This window comes from Epinephelus moara, chromosome 14, assembly GCF_006386435.1.
Source record: "Epinephelus moara isolate mb chromosome 14, YSFRI_EMoa_1.0, whole genome shotgun sequence".
NCBI classification, from domain to species: domain Eukaryota; kingdom Metazoa; phylum Chordata; class Actinopteri; order Perciformes; family Serranidae; genus Epinephelus; species Epinephelus moara.
In genome coordinates this window covers 41,408,828-41,432,797 of record NC_065519.1, presented here as the reverse complement: position 1 = coordinate 41,432,797, position 23,970 = coordinate 41,408,828, and the positions used below count along the sequence as shown (strand labels likewise).

Sequence of the window (23,970 nt, the reverse complement as noted above, 5' to 3'; positions counted from 1 at the left end):
TATTTATATTTATATTTAGCATTTAGATTTAGATTTAATATTTAGATTTAGATTTAGATTTAATATTTAGATTTAACATTTAACATTTAGGTGCCACATTTAATATTTAGATTTAACTATTTAATATATTTCTAAGTTAACGAATATTGCTGTAAATGTGGTAAAAGGTGACGTTAAAAAATTCACAATACTTTTTTAAACATTGTTTGAAGCTAAATGTGGCAAAATGTTGATGTTATTTTCAGCGTGAGACACTTTACAAACGGCACCCCATAGTTTTCAACCCATTTTACACACTGGCCCTTTAATTACCTTGATAGGGCTATGGCTTGTTCACAATCATCGTTAGGAAAGGCCAGGTGATGCAAATTTCAAAGCTTTATAAATACTCTAACTTCTGAAACCTTGTCCCAACAATCAGCAGCCATGGGCTCCTCTGAACAGCTGCCTAGCACTCTGAAAAACAGCTGCCTAGCACTCTGAAAACTAAAATAACTGATGCCCACAAAGCAGCAGAAGACTTTAAGAAGATAGCAAAGTGTTTTCAGGTGTAATGTAATTAAGAAATGGCAGTTAACATGAACTGTGGAGGTCAAGCTGAGGTCTGGCAGATAAAAAAAATCTTCCAAGAGAGCCGCTTGTACGATTGTTAGAAAGACAAATGAAAAGACCTGCATGCGGATTTAGCAGACTCTGGAGTGATGGTGCATTATTCAACTGTTCAGCAAGTCCTGTACAAATATGACCTCATAGAAGAGTCATCAGAAGAAAACCTCTCCTGTGTCCTCACCACAAAATTCAGCGTCAGAGTTTGCAAAGGAACATCTAAACAAGCCTGATGCTTTGTGGAAACAAGTCCTGTGGACTGATGAAGTTAAAATAGAACTTTTTGGGCACAATGAGCAAAAATATGTTGGAGAAAAAAAGGGAAAAATGGATTTGGTTGAAGTCCAGCAAATTCTGGAAGCAAACATCACACTATCTGTAAAAAAGCTGAAGATGAAGAGAGATGGCTTCTACAACAGGACAGTGATCCTAAAGACATCTCAAAATCCACAGTGGACTACCTCAAGAGGAGCATTGGGCTTGGTGGTTGCGATTAGTTTTGATTTATATGTCACCACACAGCTCTGGTTTGCTCTTTTAGGAGGACATCTGGTTTGGCCTGTGTAATATCCCATTGTTGTGCAGTTATGGATGAATGTAGGGAATGTCCTGAACAGCTGGAGCTTGTTATCATCATACATAATGTATTTTTGGTCTTGACAAACATTACATGTATTGGTAACCCTGGATATTAATTCTAGCTCAAGCCAAAGGCTGAATTATAAGTTCAGCCAGTATAGACTGGCATTTATTATTAATCTATGGCTTACATAGGATCAACATCTGTATTTGTGATTATATGACATAATTCCCCTTTGTTTGGGGTAAAACTCCAGCAACACTTGTAATTAAAAGAATAACTTGTTGTGGGACCAGTGAGTTTTGGCTTGTGGCCTTCACTTGGAGATTACAGTGTACTGTAGATTAGGGCTACAATATGCACAATGTTAGATGTGTGTACGGACACAGACGGAGCATTCTATCTCTGTGCTCTCTGCATATATTTTGTCTGTATCTGTGCCTGTTTCTGAAAGCTTCAGCATACAGACAAAACAGAGCAGTACCATCAGAGATGGTGGGGGCACTGTAGCACAGTTCAAGCAAGACACGACTGTAGGAGACGACAAAGACATTTAAATATTGGTGGAACAAAAGGAATCGGTTATATAGTAAAAGCATTCTCCGTCCGTGCATCCGTCATGTCACAATGTATTGAATGGCCTCACAGACCGCCACCATCTACAACGCTTCCTCCCTTAAAAGCTACATTATTGCCAGTGTTGGGCAAGTTACTCTCAAGATGTAATGTATTACATATTACTATTACAGTTCCCGTTGTGCCAGTCACATATAACAGTACCAGAGAGAGAGGTATGCATAAGAACAGGACTGTGTGCCGGCATTGTTCTGCAGTTGTAGGGGAAGTGAATGAAAACATACTAACATACTAACAACACACAGATGTGCCAAACATAGTGACAAGGACAAAAAACAGAGGCCTGCTGCTCCTTATCCCTGTTGCTTTCAAGCAGCCTTAGGATGCAAAAGCAGAATGGGATACATTAGACGTTGCAGTTGTATTAATGTTAACATGCCGAACATGATAATGCATAGTATGGCATGACCCAAGTGTGCTGACCACCAGCACCCTTCTATAATGTAGTCTATGATGACGAGACACAAAAACCTTTGTATGATATTTTTCTGGTGGCGCAGTGGTGGAAGTGGAGTGGTGTGGGTCAGTGTGGATGAATGAAACAAGAAAACAATAAACACTTTATTTTGGGTGGCAAAGCGTTACGTGATATTGTAAATGTAATATTACCTGAAATCCTGTTAATGACACATTATTTTACTTGGTTATTAATGTAACGCATTACTTTTGTAATGCATTACCCCCAGCACTGATGAGTCTACTTTATACAATGTAAAATGCCATAGGCTGGTGCTAAAAACATTAGCACATTGTATTAGTGGGGAAAATGTGTCCAGCAAAAGACAAGTGCTTTGTCTGTGAATGCTGCGAGTTATAATGAAGCCAATATGTGTACCTGGGATTGAAAATGTTGCTATTAAGCCATGTTAAATGTGTATTTGGGGTGTGTTTTGAATCAACTAAAAATTAACAGCACTTCACACCCACTAGCATTTTGGAGGTGTAACTGCAGAGTGACACAGACACACCACCGCACAAGTATAAATGCTCACAGTGGCGTAGGCCACGTGCGTAGGCTACGGCATAGGGTCTGCCCCACAAGTATAAATCCCTCTTAACACTACAATACCAGTCTAACACGGTGGTGTTGCACTGACCAGGAATCTAACCCTGGCCTGCCGCATGGAGACCTCAGCAACAACTGACATTTCCTAGTTAGTAAAGTGATGAGTATCCCCGCCTCTCACACGTGAGATTGGGCTTCCATTCCCCGACAGGAAGTGCAAATGTTTTGTTTCTTAATTATACTTGCCTAACTGGAAATTTGGTATTGAATGTAATGCGTACAAGTTATGTCTTTTCTTGTTTAAAGAAAAACACTGTTTCAGTCTCACCCCGCATATTGCTATACTGCCACTTCCAACTAACACATTCTGCACCTGAGTGAGAGGAAACATCTCTCCATAGCAGCAGGCGGCGTTAGTCTGTACTTGTAATTCAAAAAGGGAGACCAGAAGTTCGACAGGATGGATTCGGGACGCCAGTTTGTCAGTTGGGACATTAACAACACAACCTGATGTAGAAAGTACAAAGGAATTTGACCGTGCCTTAGCATGTATAACCAGTTTGTTTCAAGTATAACCAGTATAACCAGTAGTATAAGGAGTCTGTTTCAATCTCACTTCCTCTTGATTTAAGCTTTTTGTTTACTTTACTCACTTCTCTTCTCATGCCCAGGGCTGAAGTGTCAATCAGAGTGCTCTCTTTCACTGCCAGGCTCAGCCATGGAATCAGCATGACTGATCACATTTTAACAAACAAACAAAGGGATACTGCATTGGCTGAGAATCAAAAACAAGGCCTCTCACGTGGCAGGCGGAATTCTACCACTGAACCACCAATGCTCACATCAACTGCCATAGTAACGCTGAAACACAGGTTCAAGACGTGTAGTTCACTGCAAATAATTCCAGGCAAGGACAAAAAACTTTTCCTGTGTGAGACTCGAATTCATGACCTTCAGATTATGAGATTGAAATGCAACCTTCTGAGCCTAAGAGGCACTAAATGCTGCCAAACTGCACAGGTCAAGTTAAATCTACAGCATCTTTTATCTCAAATGAACAGAAATGACTGCTTGTCCTTCGTACAAATATTCCCTCTATGGGTAAGGCCCCATTCAAGACAGCAGTTTGCATTGGCCTGGTATCAGATCTGGGTCTCCCGCATACCAGGCGAGAGTTCCACCACTGAACCACCAATGCCGACACCAACTGCCACAGTATCCCTGAAACATGGGTTTGACATGTGTAGTTCACTGCAGATAATTTCAGGCAAGGACAAAAGACTTGCCCTTTGTGAGGCTCGAATTCATGACCTTCAGATTATGAGACTGAAATGCAACTTCAGGGCCTTAGAGGCACTAAATGCTGCCAAACTGCACAAGTCAAATCAAATCTACAGCATCTTTTATCTCAAATGAACATAAATGACTGCTTGTCCTTAGTACAAATATCCCCTTTATGGGCAAGGCCCGATTCAAGACAGCAGTTCAAGCTTACTGTATTGGCCGGGAATCGGACCCGGGTCTCCCGCGTGGCAGGCGAGAATTCTACCACTGAACCACCAATGCTCACAAAGTCTGTCACAATGTCTCTGAAACATGGGTTCGACACGTGTGGTTCACTGCAGATAATTCCAGGCAAGGACAAAAGACTCGCCCTGTGTGTGACTCGAATTCATGACCTTCAGATTCTGAGATTGAAATGCAACATTCTGAGCCTAAGAGGCACTAAATGCTGCCAAACTGCACAAGTCAAATCAAATCTACAGCATCTTTTATCTCAAATGAACATAAATGACTGCTTGTCCTTCGTACAAATATCCCCTTTATGGGCAAGGCCCGATTCAAGACAGCAGTTTAAGCTTACTGCATTGGCCGGGAATCAGACCCAGGTCTCCCGCGTGGCAGGCGAAAATTCTACCACTGAACCACCAATGCTCACATCAACTGCCACAGTGTCTCTGAAACATGGGTTTGACACGTGTAGTTCACTGCAGATACTTCCAGGCAAGGACAAAAAACCCACCCCTTGTGAGGCTCGAATTCATGACCTTCAGATTATGAGATTGAAACGCAACCTTCAGGGCCTAAGACGCACTAAATGCTGCCAACCTGCACAAGTCAAATCATGATTGCTTATCCTTAGTACAAATATCCCCTTTATTGGCAAGGCCCGATTCAAGAAAGCAGTTTAAGCTTACTGCATTGGCCGGGAATCAGACCCGGGTCTCCCGCGTGGCAGGCGAGAATTCTACCACTGAACCAACAATGCTCACATCAACTGCCACAGTGTCTCTGAAACATGGGTTCGACACGTGTAGTTCACTGCAGATAATTCCAGGCAAGGACAAAAAAACATGTGAGACTCGAATTCATGACCTTCAGATTATGAGATTAAAATGCAACCTTCTGAGCCTTAGAGGCACTAAATGCTGCCAAACTGCACAAGTCAAATCAAATCTACAGCATCTTTTATCTCAAATGAACAGAAATTACTGCTTGTCCTTAGTACAAATATCCCCTTTATGGGCAAGGCCCGATTCAAGACAGCAGTTTAAGCTTACTGCATTGGCCGGGAATCGGACCCGGGTCTCCTGGGTGGCAGGTGAGAATTCTACCACTGAACCACCAATGCTCACAAAGTCTGTGAGCATTGGTGGTTAAACCTGTGAGCTTGTAGCTTTGACCTCACTATGGCCGAGGTTCAGAGAAGGTGCCCAGTCAGGGTCGCACTCTAGCATTTCATAGGCTGGTTTGCCTGCAAACACAAAGACGTATAAATTTCTTTTTAGATGTAGAACAAATTCAACTGATTATTCATTAGTACACGTGTGTAACTTCCTGAGAAACCTCCTTGTCTAGTTGTGATGCCGGTTAACAGTTAACGCTAGCCTAACTACGAACATGTGCAGGCAACGCTGCGTAAAAACACATCTTTCCTTCCTAAACAAGTTACACTGGTTATTTCCACACGATATTTATAACTTACCTTTGTGAAAATGCTTTGAACACACCACCATGTGTGGTGGAGTGTTGTCGAAGGTAATGTTCAGTCTCCTTACTGCTGCTACCCATGCCATTCGTCGCCTCTTTGTGACCTCCGTGACGTGGCTTGAGCTGTTTTTCTTCCACGCTGGAATACGATAGAAGCCTAATCCTTTGATTAACCCATGGCGATTGTGAGAACGGCTACGGCAGTTGACAATGCAGCAGCTAGTCGGCATTTTGTTAGTCAGCAGTCTAGACTCGATTCAATCCTCTTCTTCTTCTCAGTCGATTCAATTACATCTGGCGCCTCTGCTCTTTGTATATGCGAGGTCCCGCGATGCTTTGCGTTCACCGTGGGGAATACGTCATTGATGACGACACGTCTGCAATCTCTATAAAGAGGCGTTCGCGAGGACAGCTACATATTCTCTTCCTGGTTGAAAACAGCTGTTGCAAAGCCGCTTCGGAGTCTATCGGCTCGTGTTTCTTCACTCAAATTGATGAACCGCCAGCTGCCATTGTTAGCTTAGCCTCTGTTGTTGTTTTGCGGCAGCCTCTGGAGGTGAAGACAGATAAGGTAAGGGGCGTGACATTTCTGATACACACTCTAAGCATTTCACCAATCATAACAGACTGAGCGAGCTGACCAATCAGAGCAGACTGGGCTGCTGGGGAGGCGGGACATACACCAAACACAGCGTTTCAGACAGAGGTGCTGCAGCAGTGAGCAATGCAAGACATATAATGTGTGTTTTGAACATTAAAGCACATAAATCTATTCCACTAGACCCCAATATTACATATTTATATCAACATGACCCTGAAAAAAGCATAATAGGTCTCCTTTAACAGTGAGATCAATGAGTTAGAGTTTACAGTGAACCTGGGTACAAATCCTAGTTGTCTCAGATTAGTTATTTGTGGTGTCAAATAAGTTTTTGAGAGCATTAATACAGAGATGTTGAGCTTTTCAATTGATGATCAGTATAAGTGTGTGCTTGTAAATCACCCCTTAAACCTGTCAAACGCTGCTAGAGGCATGACAGTTTGTAAGTGTGCAGAAATTATTTGTAGTTGTAGAAAAGAACTTCTGATACATGATTTTTGCCTAACTGGATTAGTTAAAGATTAAAATCCATATAGACAACATAACGACTAAAAGTTGATTAAAATGTCATTAATGTTCATTGACTAAAACAATGAAGGATAGAAATGACTAAAATGTCACTAAAACAAATAAGCATTTTTGTCTCAAGACTAAATCTAAAATAGCTGTCAAAATTAACACTGCAACTGGTCATGTTACATTTTGAGGTAAACTCATAAAAAAGAAAATGTCCAGTGCTCACCACAGCAGGTAATCTCTTGCACTTTCTCTTACACAATCTGGATTCAGAGAGAGAAAGAGAATATGGCAGCAGAATGGCCAGATCTGTGCCCTCTGGTTCAAATAGTAGTGGTAGTGGTAATGGTGGGAAGCAGGGGGCTCAACTCAAATTACCTGGGGGCCATTGGCTAGGCTGCTCTCCTCTAAGGAGGCTGTTTGCACACAAAGAAATTAATAAATTACAGTGTTACATTCTTTCAACAACACACTTTATGCATTATGCACTTAAAGGCTGAGCAACCCATGTTCACCTCTCCTCTCTGTTCTACCTACCATACCATGGTAGGTACAACAGGTACAGTTGGTATGTTTAGTGCCACTGAGGCTGTATTCATGGAGAACAGCACCTCTCTGCTTACTCTGTTTCCTCACAGAGCTTATTTGGAAGCTAAATTAGTAGACATAGTATCTCCCTCTGTCTCTGGTGGCGGTGTTTATGAAAACATATATGTTTTTGTGAAAAATCAGACCCAAGGTTTCAACTTTCAGACCGTAGTGGGAGAATGAATATTGACCGTAGGCCTGGCTCAGGAATGCAGCTTCATCAAAGAGAGGTCAGGTAACCTGCTAGAATATTAAATAATAAATGTGAAATAAGTGACTGTAATGAAAAAACAACAACAATAAATTCTAAACATGTTGGGGACTTATCCTGATGTGAGCTGGATCGCATCTCCAGGCAGGCAAATTGAGACTTCTTCTTCTGCAAACCCGAACTCCAGGTTTCAAAACATCCTTTTAGACATCACAGACATCCTGTATCACACACTTTATTTTTACAAACAAGTTACATTTCAACAACATCATCAAACTGTGCATTATTTTGCAGTGCAGAATGGCCCCAGAGAGCTGAAACACTAAAACTAGAGGTTAACAAACAGTGAAGCTTTATTTAATATCCCATGCCATTGTTGAAGTCAAAAGAATAACTGACCCAGACCAACTTCAGTGTATCTCATACAAGGGTTTCTGAGAATAGAGCAGTTGTAGAGTTTTTTGGAGGCTCAGATGTAGACTTGATAGATGTCTTTGCATCTGTTAAGTTCATTTTGCGTCTCTTAATGTACTTGTCTATGGGGAACACTTTGGGCAAAAGATTAGGAGCCATCTGGGTCTTGTTAATAGAAGGTGTAATGTTTTGGAGTATCCGATTCTCCTTCATTGAGGGGGTGTTGGTAGGAGCTGCAGTCTGGTTAGGCTTTCTGTATTTTGATGGTGATTTGGGTGGAGTCTTCTGGGGCTTCTTTTTTGGAAGACGGGACAGTCTTGTGACTCCCACCACCTTCAGTTTAATTGGGGCTTCAGATATTCCGGCCATGTTCCGTGCCTGGCACCGATATTCACCAGCATCCTTGTACGATAACCCGTTCAGGCTGATTATCGACCAGCGAACCCCCACTCGAGGAGATTCCTGCATAACTAAAACATAAAAGGTTGATCAATCTTAGTTCTCAACACACTGTATCAGTCTTTTTCTTCCAAGTATGACTTAGGGTTTTACATGGGCAACCTTTGAGACCAGATCCAACTAAATCTAAGCAATATTCCCAAAGCCATGAAGTCCTTAGAAATGAAACAATGAATAAATAAATGAATAAATAAATCAACAAGTTGTAAGCTGGTTAAAATCATACTTGGAATGTAGACGTCAATGTGTAAAAATGTATTATATGAAATCACCACTTCAAATTTACAAATTGGATGTACCACATGGCTTGATATTGGGCCCCTTGATCTTATGCTTTTACCACATATAAATGAATGCTTTAAATAAGTTGCATGTCAATGTATGCAGATGACTCAATACTTTATGTGACAGCAGAAACTCCTCATCAGGCTGCAGAGTTTTCTAGGCAGCCAGTCACTGCAGGATAGCTGCCTAACACTATATAATTTTTGTTTTGTTTTGTTTTTTTAAAAAAAAAAAGAAAGCCACCGTCAGTGAAAACAAGAACAACTGTGAAAAGTTGTAACACGAAGAACAAATCAGAAGAGAAGTCACTGGAAAAAAAAATACTTGTAGAATGAAATCATAGCATTCTTTTTTCCAGTGGAACTTTTTTGCAGTGCCAACTTTTTCCAATAAAAGTGTTTCAATGTGTTTCAAAGTGTTTCCTTTTTCAGTTCAGCTTTGTTTTCAGTGTTTTTGATTTTATTTTCAATGCCAAAATTTAAAGCCATTGTCCTAGCTCCTTACACTTAAAGTGACGCTGAGCTTAGTGAACGGTTGTTAAATCAAGAAGAGGACTAGAGCCAGATGCTGTCAAGTGAGTGACACTGCGGGGAATGAGTCAGGCAACGACAGAAAACTAGCCAAGCTCAACAAGGTTTTATGTAAGGTTTGATCATTTCTTGTTGTTTGGCATTCCATTGCATTGTAGCTTATTAAAACCTAGTAAAGCCATAATGCTCTGTGGTGGTCACATCCCCTAGACCTGATATGAATCATTTCAGCAGTACTGCCTGGGCCTTGACAAGAGTATCAGATTTGTGTTTTTCTAAAAGAATGATATCCCCCAACAATTTCAGTTATCCCAGCTCGCACCGTACATCAATATGACATCAGACTGACTTTGGACTCTTTCGTCAAACAGACGTTTAAATTTGGTTGGATTGAAAATTGGGTTGACAGTATTTTAAATGTCTAATGACATTAGAATTTTATCTTGCGTGGATGTTCACATTATGACATTTTGCAGGTGTTGGGTATTGTTCCTCATACTTTACAACTAAATGTAATGTAACAACTTAAAACTAACAAAATATAAACATCATCTGTCGTTAGCATTCTATATCAAATTGACCTTGGCATTTGACATTGTCCTGACATAGAATTTTGGCCACCTGACATCACAACTTAAATTCAACCAAATATCAGCATCTAACAATGTTGGTGGCCAACTGGGATTCATTTTGTTTAGTTGCATACAGTTTTTGAGTAAAGCCTGTATACTGAAATTACATCTAAAATGTATGCAGCAATTGTGTGTGAATGAATAGCAGTGGTTTTGATGTTGTGATTGACAGCTGTGTGTGCCACTTTGTGTGCTCATGATCAATGGCTCTGCTCATGATAAGTTGGTTAGGTGTATGGGCGGGAACTCAATACCACGAGACTGCTACAATGCAAACTCTAGCTCCGAATTAAGTCATCAGCACAAGATGGTAGTGGTTGTATCTGGGATACATTTGTGAAGTGTGAGGAATTGGAGATGCATTGTCCATCTTTATATACAGTCACTGGTGCAAAAATCACAGAAAAGCAAATACAGAGGAAACACTGGTATTGAGTGAATATGAATGTGAACCCTGTATGCTATAAAAATCAAAATATAGCACCACTTACAGCTCTCCAAGTTCCTGGGTAGCTGGTCAGAATTCTCAAGGATGTCTTGTTGGCAACAACCTGCGCAGAGAACAAAATCACAACATGACTGATGCTCAGATCGTAGTAACATCCCTTCATCACCCCAGAGAGATCCTGGATCACTTACCAGTGTAGGCCGAGGTTTTGATCCAAGTCAGGGTTGGTGTTGGGTAGCCGGTGGCGTCACAGCGGAGGATTACATTGCTGCCCAGTGGAGAGATGACTCTGGTGGCTGCAGGCTGGACTGAAGGCCTCATACAGCGGGACATCCCAGCCTGGGTCACCATCATCGCTGACTGGCCCAGAGACCTGCGGCATATCAGGAGCTGGTCCATGAGAACTACAGGACTCCCCAGGGACATGGACAAGGACATCACCATGGAGATCTGACAGTCACACAACCAGGGGTTGTCATGAAGACCTGGGTATTCAGGACAATTTAAGTTATTCACATAATTGTCATGTTTTATTTGTGTCGTAAATTGGATGGAAAAATGTAGTAGCAGCTTTATGGTTTAAGCTTGGTTGTTCAGTAATTCAATTCAATTCAATTCAATTTTATTTATAAAGCCCAATATCACAAATCACAATTTGCCTCAGATGGCTTTACAGTACACAACATCCCTCTGTCCTTTGGACCCTCACAGTGGATAAGGAAAAACTCTGCACACCCTTTAACAGGGAAAACAATGGTAGAAACCTCAGGAAGAGCAACTGAGGAGGGATCCCTCTTCCAGGACTGACAGACGACCAATAGATGTCATGTTTACAGTACAGATCAACAGTGGTGTTCTTTGAAGCAACTTTCTACCAAAGAAATTTTCACAATAAAAACTGGGAACAGTGATGTCTCAAGAGTCAAGAGTTCCATTTGATAACGACATGTTGCAAAGTAAAACAAATGTTAAAAGAAACAGACTGCTAATAGCTTACATGGATAGGTAAACCAAATAACTCTGTAAGGAACTCTTTAACATCATGGATCTTGACTTGGCCCTATGTGAGTAAAGCTCTATTTGTCTGAACGATATTCACACATTGGGCATCTTTAGGCACGAGATAGACCCCAAGTAGTGCTGAAGCACGTGTCCTTTTGACCCCTGACCGGATAAGTGTGTAGTTTGGAGGGTAGATTAGTTGGTTTACTTGTTTATTTAATCAAAGAATAGTGTTTTAAAATGTTGTGTAAAGATTTGTTTATTGTGAGTGGTTATTCATTGTATAGACAAATACAGTGTGCACAATGTGGCACTGTTTCTTTGTTGTTACCTGTTTTAAGGAAATGATAAATGTAGAAAGTTAATATTTATGTGTAGCAGCTGCTAGGTGCACATAGTATAGATACTGAAACATCTCATATGTAAGCTAGACAGACATCCCCTGCTCATTACTGTGTGCACATGTATTGTATGTACATAAGCCTCAGAACCCTCCTGGTGCCAGCAGACACATTGAAACCTCCCGGCAGGATGCACTTTGCACGCACACAAAATGTAAAAAAAATAAATAAATAAATGTAAATGTAAATTTTTCTGGAAAGGGTGCCCATTTTTTGACTTGAGCTCCTGCCCTGCCAAATGGTTGTGCACGGCACTGGGCATCTTCATTTCTTTGTTGAGTTAAATCAAGGGCAGTTGCTTTAGACAGTATTAGAACATAATGTGCCTCCATGGCTGCAAAACATACTGTACCCAAAACTCTTCTTTGTACTAGTCCTCCCTGCTGTCCTGGGAGTGGAAACCACAGGTCCAGCAGCTCAACAGGTAATATAGTCAGCCTGAGGAGAGGAAAGGAGAGGAGAGGAGAAAAGTTGAACGCATCTATTGCATACTACTGACAGCTCTGTAGCACCCTACATCATTGGGCTACATGTTTTTGTGTCATCTGGTCTAAGTGGCAACCTCCGCAGCTGAAAAATGACGCCAACACGGAAGTGCCAAAAACTGCAGTTCTTCAATGGCCTGTAAGGTGATCAAGCCTGTTTATTTTGGATTTATACTAATGGACTTTTACTCAGCATCCTGACATCAGAGAAGAATGGGTGACCAACCACTGGGTCACTTCAAAGATGGACCTACACTCAACTGATAAGCTCTCCACCTCACCAGATGTGGCTGGAGAGTTTACGACACGTCACAAACTCTGGAAACGAAACAAAGAGACAGACTCAGCCACATGGTCTGAAAGGTGTTTCAAACGTAACTTTATTATTTAACATGTTGGTGTTGGTGTTATCCAGGAAGAAGATTCAAGTTGAGATGCCACTCTGACACCAGGTCCCCTATGGTGCAGACGTCTGTGTGTACTGTATGCTAATGTAATAACACCCACCTTTCCCTGCGGTTGTCTTTTAAGAGGACAGACAGAAATGCGGATTCCAGGAACCAACATGTTGATTGTAATTTTATGCTTCACCTTTCTTTCTATTTCAGTGCATATACATACACATGTACATATATATATGATGTTATAACATGATCACCATGTATAACATTTAAATCTGAATTAGTAGTGTCTGTTGACCACTTATTTATAAGTTGGTAATATCCTGTTGCAGACAATGTGTGTTTGGTACCATTCAATAGCAGACAGCGCCTCGTTGGTAAATATGGAAGCATTAGAAATGTTCCAAGCTTCATTAACTATCTAGGAAGCAATTAAAGTAAATTAAACTTTAAACTAGCAAAGGTACAGGAGGGGAGGAGTGAAATGTCCCGCCAGTGACAGTGAACTGCTCCTACTGGACATCAGCCGGAGGCAGACAGCTGGCAAGGCCAATCACAGCACAGAGGCCGGAGCCTGCCTGCCAGTCTCAACCCCTTTGAACAACTATAAGATGAGAAGAGACTTTTTGTCTTGTTAAGTTAAAGAAGTTAAAGAAGAAAAAAGGAGAGAAAAAAAGAACCTGAAGAAGAACTTTTGAGAAGGCGATTTGATTGCATCCTGAGCAGAACTGAACATGCTAAAACCCAACAGAAAGAACTTTATGCCACAAGGTCTGCCTAACTCCTGTGTCCTGGACCAACAAGGTCAGGACTGAAGAAAGGCAGACTCCTGCATGCCCACACTGGGTGTGTGAAGATGACCGACATGGAGAGCCAAGCTCACCCGAGCCAAAGTTGCCATGTGGGCTCAAGAACGCCCAAAAGTGCCCAAGGGCTCCAAGAAGTTCGACCGAGGAGAAGAGAAGGACCAGCTGAGCAGGCTGCCCCGTGGGACAGCACCAGGAGCGGTTCACACCAAGGAGCAGCGCTGCTTTTTCCTCTTCCCCCTCCAGAGCATCTTCTTTCTGGTCTGCTACAACTCAGGTGAAACAACATAATTTTCCTGTGCTGGGGTTTGATGCGTAGTTTAATAAGTATGGTAGGGAGCATTAGATAAAACTAGGATTTCCCCTAAGTTTTCAGATGTTTCCTTTTTTGCTTCCCATGCCTCTCAGCTGTTGAATGGTGCTTTTCACAGGTCCATGTTAAAGTTTCCTCTGATAATTATCTCACCATTGCTCACTGCTTCATCTGGTTCACTCTGGTCATTCATTCATTCATTAGCATCGCTGTATTCATTTCATTCCACTCATAGTTGCATTTACTCATTGTCTTGTCTGTTGTTAGTTGTATTGCGTCTTGGTCTTCTGTGTCAGTAGTTTAGAATAAATGTTTGTCTATAAAGTCGTTGTCTTGGTTTTCTGTAGGATTACATTCAGTCACTTTACGGGTGCAAAGATCCTGGCTATTTGAGCTCTATTTGAATTGACAATTGATAATTAATAATTTCCCCAAAGTGCGTTAAACATTCTTGTCTGATCAACAAGAGGTGTGGTTTTATTAGTCTGACTATGAAATTATATCGCTGGACGAATAATTAAAGTGGTTATGTTTAATAATTCTTATTAACGTCACTTTTTCCTAATATTGAGCCAATCAAACCCTACAGTATTCATGGTGAAAAACGTAGGCACCTGAATAAACTGTTTATAATCAAACAAATCTTACATATGCAATGGTGGAGAATGCAAACCCTAAATGAATCATATCAATCAAACTTTTCATAGAAAATGGTGGAGAATGTCGGCGAGCATTTATTTAATAAATGCTGCCACAGAATAAATTATAAATTATGTAACAATCAATATTTCCTACAGGCCACTTCAGCCTGGCTTCAACAGCAGTCATTAGACTGCCATATTAAAATGTTTACATGCATATTTACAGCCTGGTACAAAAAATTGTTTTGGTTTCTATAGCTAATTTTTCCATTCATGACAACTGTGTGCACAACAGGTGGGTGCTGTCCGTTGACAAGTTGTGGCCTCACCAACAGCGCTGCTTAGGTAACATAACCAAGGCTAAGCCCAGACTCACAGAGCAGAGCTACCTGTAGCTGTTGCTATTTTAGTGTGTTTTCAGTTCATGAAAGTTAATTGGATCATTTTTAGTTTTCTTCAACAGTTGCTCTTAAAGACCCTCTGAATCAGTTGTTTGATAGTTCAAGCCTGTTTTTCACAAGCGAAAATTAGCATGAGTATTGGCATTTTTCAACCTGGACCCTGAAAAATTAAGAAATTGTTCCAGTATTAAGGGAGCCAGCAGCGGCCAGCAGCCGCAGCACAAGCTACTATAGAGGCACACGAGGCAATTAAACACTTTCACTTTCTGTCCATTTAAAAGTGGTTAATTTTGCCACAGAGTGGCTTCAGTGTCTGAAGTGTCTTACGTTTCCCTTGATCCAGTCTGTTTGTTATTGTCTCGTTAGGCAGAAGTCTCCTTCTGGAATATCACAAGATGTCACTTGTTGCAGGAAAACAACTGTGGAAATATGTGTGAGTTCTGGAGTATAGTAATGACACTAGTTTACAGTAAACATAGTTTAGTGTTATCTAAATGATATTTATTGTCATGGTTGATTTTTAACTGACATCAATCACATGGATGAGGCTTTTAAATTTGACCGCCGCCCATATTTATGTGAGTCGTAGTATATGGATGAAGTATGGATGAGGAGAGAGAGAGATGAAAAAATAAAAAAACACACAGCAGGGGATGAACAAGCTGCAGGACATGAAGCTGGGAGACAGTGGAGTTCCTGGGGTTGCTGTGACCATCTGCCCACTGAGGAAAATGCCTGTGTTGTAAAAAGTGGTTCTTGTTTGCACATTTCTGACTGTGCCAACAAAATGAGGAGTCACACCTGGAGCAGCTGACACAGAATAGTCGTTGTTGGATATAGATGCTCTGAAGTTGTGGTAAAACTCCTGTCCATACACTATGCACGCAGACCTGTGGGCCTGCAGTGATCCGGGATGTCTACTACCTGTCAAAGAGGAGAAGAAATCCAGAGCTTGGGCTGGGCTGTTCCCAGAGTGGATTTACCTGCTGTGACGGGTGGAGGTAGGCTAATGCTATTAGCTAAAGTAATTATGTTTACATTGCATAGCGTTACACATGTAAGCATAGCAGGATAATGGCAAAACAATCAATCAATAAATGATTAGGAGGCGCAAAATATCAACTGATTCAGCACTGATAATACATCTATACAGACTGATTACCCATTTTCATCAGCTGACATCCATAGTATAAAATGACAAGCTGACACTTTCTCTGCCACAGAGTGTGTGTGTGTGTGTGTGTGTGTGTGTGTGTGTGTGTGTGTGTGTGTGTGTGTGTGTGTATGTGTGTGTGTGTGTGTGTGGTGGAAAAATATATTTATGCTTTGGTATTATACAGCCTATGTTTTTATGGTATTTTATGCCCACATTTGTCCTTCTTATACATCAAGAAGGTCAATCAATCAATCAATTATAATAAATATAAATCCCAATATCACAATTCACAATTTGCCTCAGAGGGCTTTACAGCATATGGCATCCTTCTGTCTTTAGGACAAACTCCCCCAAAAAAACCTTTAACGGGGAAGTTGTGGTACAGTAGCCAAGAGGACAGTGTAATAACAAAGAGAAGCATCAGCAGGATGTAATGAAAATGTTGACAGCAATATAAAAATCTCCGCTGCCTTTTTTCTCTCCCTCTCTCTCCCCATCCTCTCTTCATGCACATAGTCATTGAGCCACATTGTCAAAATCAGGTAAATAATCATCCATGATATTAAAAATCTTTTAGCTAACACTGAACTACTTTTACTGTAAACTACTCTAGTTATTGAACTCTCTCCAAATCTCACTCATGTTTCCACTGTTCTTTTCCTGCAACAACCGACATCTCGTGACATCTTGTAATATTTCAGAAAGAGACTTCTTCTTAATGGGGCAATAACGAACAGACCGGGTCAAGTGGAAGGTAAAGAGACACCTCAGACAGTTATAATAACAACCTCAGCCACTCTGTGTCAAAAATAACCACTTTTAATGGACATACAGTGATGGTGTTCAATTGCCCCGTGTGCTTCCATTGCAGCCTGCTGAGCAGCTGCTGGCTCGCTCAGTACTGGACTGATTTCAAAACTTGTTCACATCAGTCTCTTTGACCAAGTTACGTGGGGAAATAAGGTCCAGGCTGAAAAATGTCAAAGTTACCAAGCTAGCAACTAGTGTTAGGATTAGCTCCACCTTGATGTCCAAATATGGTCACTTCTGCCTAAGAAACTCCAGATGGCAGCGGCCAAAATGCCAAACTCAAGGGTTCAAAACAGGAGTCCATAACCAACTGGTGATGTCACGGTAGCTATGTCCATTATTTTTATGAAGTGGACACACCTGTTGCTGGATAGGTCGAGGTAGGTGATGTTGGGAAGAAAGAGAGAAGCATGAGCAGGAAGACTGGACAGACGGTTGTTGTGGAGACCCAGAGTCTGGAGGCGGGGCATGTCTCTGAGCCCCTCCCAGGGGAAAGATGTCAGGAGGTTTCCATCCAGACGCAACTCTCGCAGGGCCTTTAGGTTAACAAAGCTGCTGGGATGGATGGATGTGATGGAGTTGTAGGTCAGCCACAAAAAACGCAGCTCTGACAGGTTGTAGAAGGCTGCCCGGGGCACCCTGGAGATCAAGGTCTTCTCTAAACGCAGTTTTACTGTATCAGCTGGGACATTAATAGGAACAGCTGAGATTCCAGGGTCACTGCACTGCACCAACCTGTGATGTTAAACACAAACCTGTAAGGACTGAAGTTTGGACAGATAAACACAAAGACATGTCATTTCTAAGTATAGTCATTCACGCTATTTGATCGTGTTCTAGGTTTTTATTCTGAAAAGGTGACACAAATTATACAAATACCATAAATACTCAAACACCATTTTGTTTGTCTGATGTTTTTTATTATAACAAATTGATTAAAGTTCCACAAATCTGTCAAATTTGCAGTTATTTTTATTACCAAAATGTATGCATGCATGTACAAAAATGCAGAATGCATTTCCTACCTGGAAATTAATTTCAAAAAGCCTTTCTTTGATTTTAAAACCTGCCTCTTTACATCATATTCCCCCTCTTCTATGGAGGCTGAAGTGCACCACTGGTGTGCCATTGAGCAGTAATTTAAGTTCTGTGGTCATAGCTTTAGCAGTGGTTGGACTCTAAAGCTGAAAAAACACCAGTGCCGCTGCAGCACGCATCAAGCGCTACCCCTAACACACACTGGACACGTCACACTGCAGCTTGTCAGCAGACAACGATGCAAAGTTATTATTACTTTTAATGAAAGATCTGTACTTCCTCCACCTTTACATTAGCTTTAAATCATGTGTGGAGAGCCCCTAATTAAACTTGATTTCTCACCTGAAGCGCTGATTTCCAGAGCTATGACTTGCCAGGCAATATCTTTTTGGCCATTGTCTTTATAATGAAGGAATTGTGGGTTATTTAGCTCAAGATATTTCTCTACCTCAACAACGAGTCTCTCCTCATCCATTCTTTGTCACACGAGACACAGCAACAGCAACTTAGTTCTCTTTATCCATTCATGGTGAGGAGAGGAGTCGAGCTGCTACAGGAGCAGAGGAAAAGAACTGCTACAGTAGCCGGTATGTACAAGCAATTGCGTTAAAAATGCATTAAATTCCGGCGGGCAGCAAGGCTGGAAATAGGACAGTTGCGTAAAGTGCAGCGGGCGCTTCATCCAGGAGTTCTGAAGTGCATCTAGCCACCACCAGTGTGGGGTTATACATTAAAAAATAAGAGGGGCTTATTTTTTTAAGCGCGGCATTTGCCGCCGGTGTGTTTTGGCCTATTTTTAGAGGGTACACTGCTTACACTGTCTCTAAATAGGAAAAATGGGGATCATTAATATAAAGGCAGAACACGCATCTTTTAAAAATCCGTCTTGCAATTTTATTCTAAAATGAAATTTTTAATTTTTAGAACAAAATAAGAAAATGGCACTTTTATCTTTTTACGTATTTTCTTAATTTGGAGCTTTATAATGCATCTTTTCTATTATTTTTGAATTTGCTAGTTTATTAATGGATTACAATAAAATCCTGTATAATTATTATTATAGTATAATTACTCTAGTGATTCTCTCTGGGCTCCAATCATTACTAACATCAATTGCTCTACAGCACCACTGGCACTGGTAAAAAAAAAAATCCACATTTTTAGTTATTTATTTATTTATTTTTTACTTATTTATTTTTTTACAGTCAAGACAAACTGTGCACTACTCCTGGCCTCAAGCCTTCATGGAATACTTTGCTTTTGAACTTTTCATCCAAAATCAGCGGTATATGATGATATAACATTTTCTGCTGTTCAACACATGTATCCTTGTTGGAATGATACATTTTTTTGTTAGCCTGTACTAAATTTGGCTGCAACAAGATTACTGCAACCCTGTCCCTGTGCATGTTATCCATTATTATCCATCCATCCATTATCTGTAACCGATTATCCTTTACAGTGTTGCAGCTGGCTGGAGCCGATCCCAGCTGATATTGGTTGGCAGACTATCACAGGGCTGACACATTGAGACAGAAAACCATTCAGACTTACATTCACACCTATGGGCAGTGGTGGAAAAAGTTTTTAGATCTTTTACCTAGGTAAAAGTATCAATACCACAGTATAGACATACTCTGTTACAAATAAAAGTCCTGCATTAGATTTTTGTCTTAAAATAAAGTATAAAAATACTAGCATCAATATACACTTAAAGAACCAAAAGTTAAAGTACCAATTATGCAGAATGTCCCATTTCATAATGATACACTATTATATTAATGGAATATAAATAATAATGCAATAATGTGTTCATCACCTTAATGTTGCAGCTGGTGAAGGCGGAGCTATGTGGATTACTTCATATATTGGTGGGTTGCTAACCCTACAATAATATAACGTAATTTATTACTTGATTTGTATTAATAATCTAAATCTGCTGAGTAACTCGAAGCTAAAGCTGTCATATAAATGCAGTGGAATACAAAGTACAATATTTACCTCTGGCATGCAGTGGAGTAGAAGTATATAGGCACATAAAATGGAAATACTCAAAGTACTAGTATTTCAAATTGAAGTTAAGTACAGTATTTGAGTAAATGTACTCAGCCTCATTTCACCACTGCCTATGGACAATTAAGCTGCATGACTTTGGACTGTGGCAGGAAGCCAGGGAACCCGTACAAAACCCACACTGACATAAGAGTACATGCAAACGCCACACGTGAGAGCCTGAGCCGGCCCTCCACTTTTTCCCCACCTAATTTTATTGATCATCAAGTCTCTTCTGTAGTGGAGTTAACATCATATTTTACACGCATACTCTTATTGTGATAGCCCACCAGCAGATGGAGACATGAAATAGAATGCTGTTCAATGTATGTAACATTTATTTATTGTGCGAAATACGAAAAAGTATGTTGGCCAATTCTAATAGTTCATTTTAAAGCCTATATCCGCCGATACCAATATTGTGCATCCATAATATGTACAGGGCAGACCATATCATTACACCTGCCTTCTGCAGTATGGATACCATCCATTCACTAAATATTTACTTATAACCAATTTGTCAAATCATGACATCAAAATGATCAAATATAACATTAGCTGAATCAGCATTACTGTGTTTGTTACATAAAACATAATTTGAGTACAGTAGTCAGTACAATAGGCCATAATGAGTTGTGTTCCCACAGAAACAAATCAGTGACACACACAAATACACAGCGATGAGAATGAAATGAGCCTCACTCAACCTGAGCTCTGTTATTCCACTGTTCCCATACGAGCAGACACATAACGCTGGACAGGATTGGACCGCCGACAGAGAGGACTGCAAGATGTGAATGAGGACCAGCAGATACATCCTTCTTCAGAGAAACTGCATACTCAGACAGGTACTTTGTATCTCCATATTCCCAGCCCTCTCCAGTCTCAGGTTGTGTCCACAGTGCAGAGTAAAACTGAATCCCAGATTAGCTGGGATTACACTGCTTACAAGCGGCATGTAATCCCACGCCTCACTGTCAGAGTAACAGATCACAACATCAGGGCAAGCCCAAGCCTTTTTGGGCCTTGAGGACAATTTTGCCCCACCACCCCACCCCGTGGAGTATTCCATATTGAGCATTTTACAGTACAGAACAATCTGAGACATCGTCCATGTAGGTTTACTACAGGTACTGTTAACTGCTGTCACTCAGTGCTGTTTAACATCATTTTAAGTGGTGCTGAAAGTTAACTCTGGTGTTAAAGGTAGATAAACACTGTATAGACTCAAACAAAAGTAATCCCTCTAAATCACCTGGTATGACCCACTCTCAGTGTGTGGCGGTGTAGTTATCTGCAGAGACTCTGCCCTCTGTCTGTCCGTTCTTTTATTTTGCTGTGTTCAGGATGTTCCTAGGCAGAGTGCTCAGGTGGGGTCAGGACGTTAAAAAATGTAGCTGACCAGGTGCCACAACGTAAGCAGCATGCACCCAAGAGGAAGCTATGAAAATCACAGCAGATGTCAAGGACCTAACCCTGACCCTAACCCACCCAAACTAAATTCATGGATAACCAGGAGCATATCCTTATAATGGACAAATTTACTTTTGCTGTTAGAGACCAATTTGAGAAATGGAACAAATTACATCCCAACAGCAGAATACACAAAATGACATACTGAATTAGACACGTATTAATTAGCCTAAAGATATGCAATAGACTTAGTAATGACTTGTACAAAATATTTGTAAGATGTTGGAAGACACATTGCAATAAAGTATTAAAAATAAAATTGCAGACACAGTACCAAAAAATAATACTTAAATAGCGCAAGGCAAAAGGCTCGTTCCAAAAGCAAATGTAATCTAGGGTTGCCCTCCACTTTCACTTTAGCTGGGGAGTGTATTTGCAAACAGTTACTGACAGTTCCTGCATAGTATACCTTTAACATTAGATACACAATAATTATAACAATGTACTGAAGTACTGTGGTGGAAAAAGTGATTTACTTGAGTTAAAGTAGCAGCACCACAAAGTCCTGCATTTGCAATTTTGCTTATAAGTATAAGTACTGTGAGTAATATGAGGATAATGTACCAAAAGTAAAAGTACTCTTGCAGAAAAATATTAATATTAATATGTTATTACTACAGCATTGACCCATAAAGACATTGTTTTAGTGTTGAGCGGTTAAATATCTCATATTGTCTATGCACTGTGTTTTATAAGGTCAACATCTGTTTCCTACTTAAAATATATCTCAGCAAATTAACAAGTAACTATACCTGTCAAATAGTGGAGTGAAAATTACAATTTTTATAAGTTATTTATAGTATAAAGCAGCAAAACTCAGAAACAGTAAAGTAATGTACAAGTACCTCAAAACAGGTGTACTTGTCATACACCTATCACCATCAGAAATAATGCAAATAATCATTTTCAATCGTAATTTGATTTCTATCTGTTTAATAACAAATAATGGAAATAAAATGCACCTCAGGTTAGCGGAAGAGAAGGAGCTGAAAAAACAAGGAAGAGGGAGCTTCGACTTCAGAGTGGAGCAAAATCACAACATCTGTGCTGTGAGGTGGAATGACAACCGTCAGTTACGTTTCTCTCCACTTTTGATGGTCCACACCTAGTCGAAAAGGTTGCCTGGTGGGACAAATCGACCAAGTCCTTCACTGAAGTGAGCAGACCATCCATTGTGAAGACACACAACCGATTCATGGGTGGGATCGATTTGCTGGATTCCTTTACAGCCAAGTACAAGTTCCACATTAGGTCCAAACGGGTCCATGTCATTGGTTCGACAGCCCATTGGTTCGACATCCCATTAGTCCGACTGTCCACGGTGCTGAACAGCTCGTGGCGGGCGTATGGTGCGCCGCGACCGGCTTGAGGCGGAGCAGGCTCACGGCTTATGTGTTTGTCACTTTCTTTTTCATTTTAACCCACACCATGATCTTTTCCTGACCCTAACCAAGTGGTTTTTGTGCCTAAACCTAACCAGATCTTAACCACAGGGCATCATGATGATTTCGGAACGGACTTCGAAACAATGAGTTTAATATGGTCGGAACAATGGGCTGTCGAACCAATGGGCTGTCGAACCAATAGGCTGTTCCCGGTCCAAACGCTGGTTGAACATTTTTTGGCACACCATCATCCTTGGAGTAGTCAATGCTTGGCTGCAATTTAAGCGTGACTGTAAAACCCTGAAGATCCCTGAAAAGGAAGTCATGAACAGGAGGCGATTCCAGGCACAGCTCGCAGCCTCTCTCATCCAAACCAATACCCTGAAGAGAGGCAGACCCTCTAAGGATGAGGCAAGAGAATAAAGTACCCAAGTGTGATAAAGATGGTCCACAGTGCTCCCCCTCCTGATGTTCTCAGGGACAACATGGGACACTTGCCGCTGAAAGCTGAAAAAAGAGGCTGCTGTAAGCACTGTAAGAATGGATACACATCCACCGCATGTATCAAGTGTGATGTTCGTTTGTGCTTCACAGGAGAGAAAAACTGTTTCCTTCAGTTTCACACATGAGGATTGCATCATACAGATAAGAAGAGTCCTCAGACAAATCATTATGATGTTCAAGTTCAAGTTAACCCTATGGGCCCGAACGACGCATAGTGCGTCCAAATTCACACCTGTTCTTCTCTATCGATTTTCTCTGCGACTGTGAGCGAAACCACAGCTTTCCGACAAGACCAAGCACTTGTCGGTAGTCCAATGTTTTCACAGCGAAAAAAATGATAAAGTTACACTAAAATGATGTATAACAGAGCTTTCATACAGCTTTGCACACACATTACTCTTGGATGGATTACTCGCGAGTGCAGGCTCGCACAGAAATGCCACACATATGACTTGAAAGTGCAGGACCACACACATCATTGTGCTGTCAAATCCAGATCAACTGTCTACAAAATAAAAACCTGACGAATTTCTTTACAATCCATTATACAGATCTTGTTATCAGTCACTTCATATAGTGAGGAATATCGTATCTTACCA

General features: G+C 40.8%; 1 protein-coding gene and 3 non-coding genes across 4 annotated transcripts; all 4 read right to left on the bottom strand.

Moving 5' to 3' along the window:
* Positions 1-4,323: 4,323 nt before the first annotated feature.
* Positions 4,324-4,394, bottom strand: trnag-gcc (transfer RNA glycine (anticodon GCC)). Its single transcript has one exon. It is a non-coding gene; the product is annotated as a tRNA-Gly (tRNA).
* A 298-nt stretch (positions 4,395-4,692) lies between these two features.
* Positions 4,693-4,763, bottom strand: trnag-gcc (transfer RNA glycine (anticodon GCC)). The gene has a single exon. It is a non-coding gene; the product is annotated as a tRNA-Gly (tRNA).
* Positions 4,764-5,026: 263 nt separating this feature from the next.
* Positions 5,027-5,097, bottom strand: trnag-gcc (transfer RNA glycine (anticodon GCC)). Its single transcript has one exon. It is a non-coding gene; the product is annotated as a tRNA-Gly (tRNA).
* A 3,036-nt stretch (positions 5,098-8,133) lies between these two features.
* Positions 8,134-20,890, bottom strand: lrit3b (leucine-rich repeat, immunoglobulin-like and transmembrane domains 3b). The gene is made up of 6 exons (XM_050062032.1): positions 20,717-20,890; positions 17,280-17,654; positions 12,259-12,344; positions 10,695-10,988; positions 10,547-10,606; positions 8,134-8,619 (listed from the first exon to the last, which is right to left on the bottom strand). Exons 1-6 carry the CDS (start codon positions 20,824-20,826, stop codon positions 8,156-8,158), a joined length of 1,389 nt encoding a protein of 462 aa, XP_049917989.1. The 5' UTR covers positions 20,827-20,890; the 3' UTR covers positions 8,134-8,155.
* Positions 20,891-23,970: the final 3,080 nt, after the last annotated feature.

What these genes read in the sequence shown, in the direction of transcription:
- lrit3b (XM_050062032.1), bottom strand. Translation starts at nt 20,826, where the DNA reads ATGTATCTGCTGGTCCTCATTCACATCTTGCAGTCCTCTCTGTCGGCG. An exon ending in AGTGGAATAACAGAGCTCAG is followed by an intron (nt 17,655 to 20,716) that starts GTTGAGTGAGGC and finishes TTAACATCACAG; the next exon opens with GTTGGTGCAGTGCAGTGACC. An exon ending in CTCGACCTATCCAGCAACAG is followed by an intron (nt 12,345 to 17,279) that starts GTGTGTCCACTT and finishes TCCTCTCCTCAG; the next exon opens with GCTGACTATATTACCTGTTG.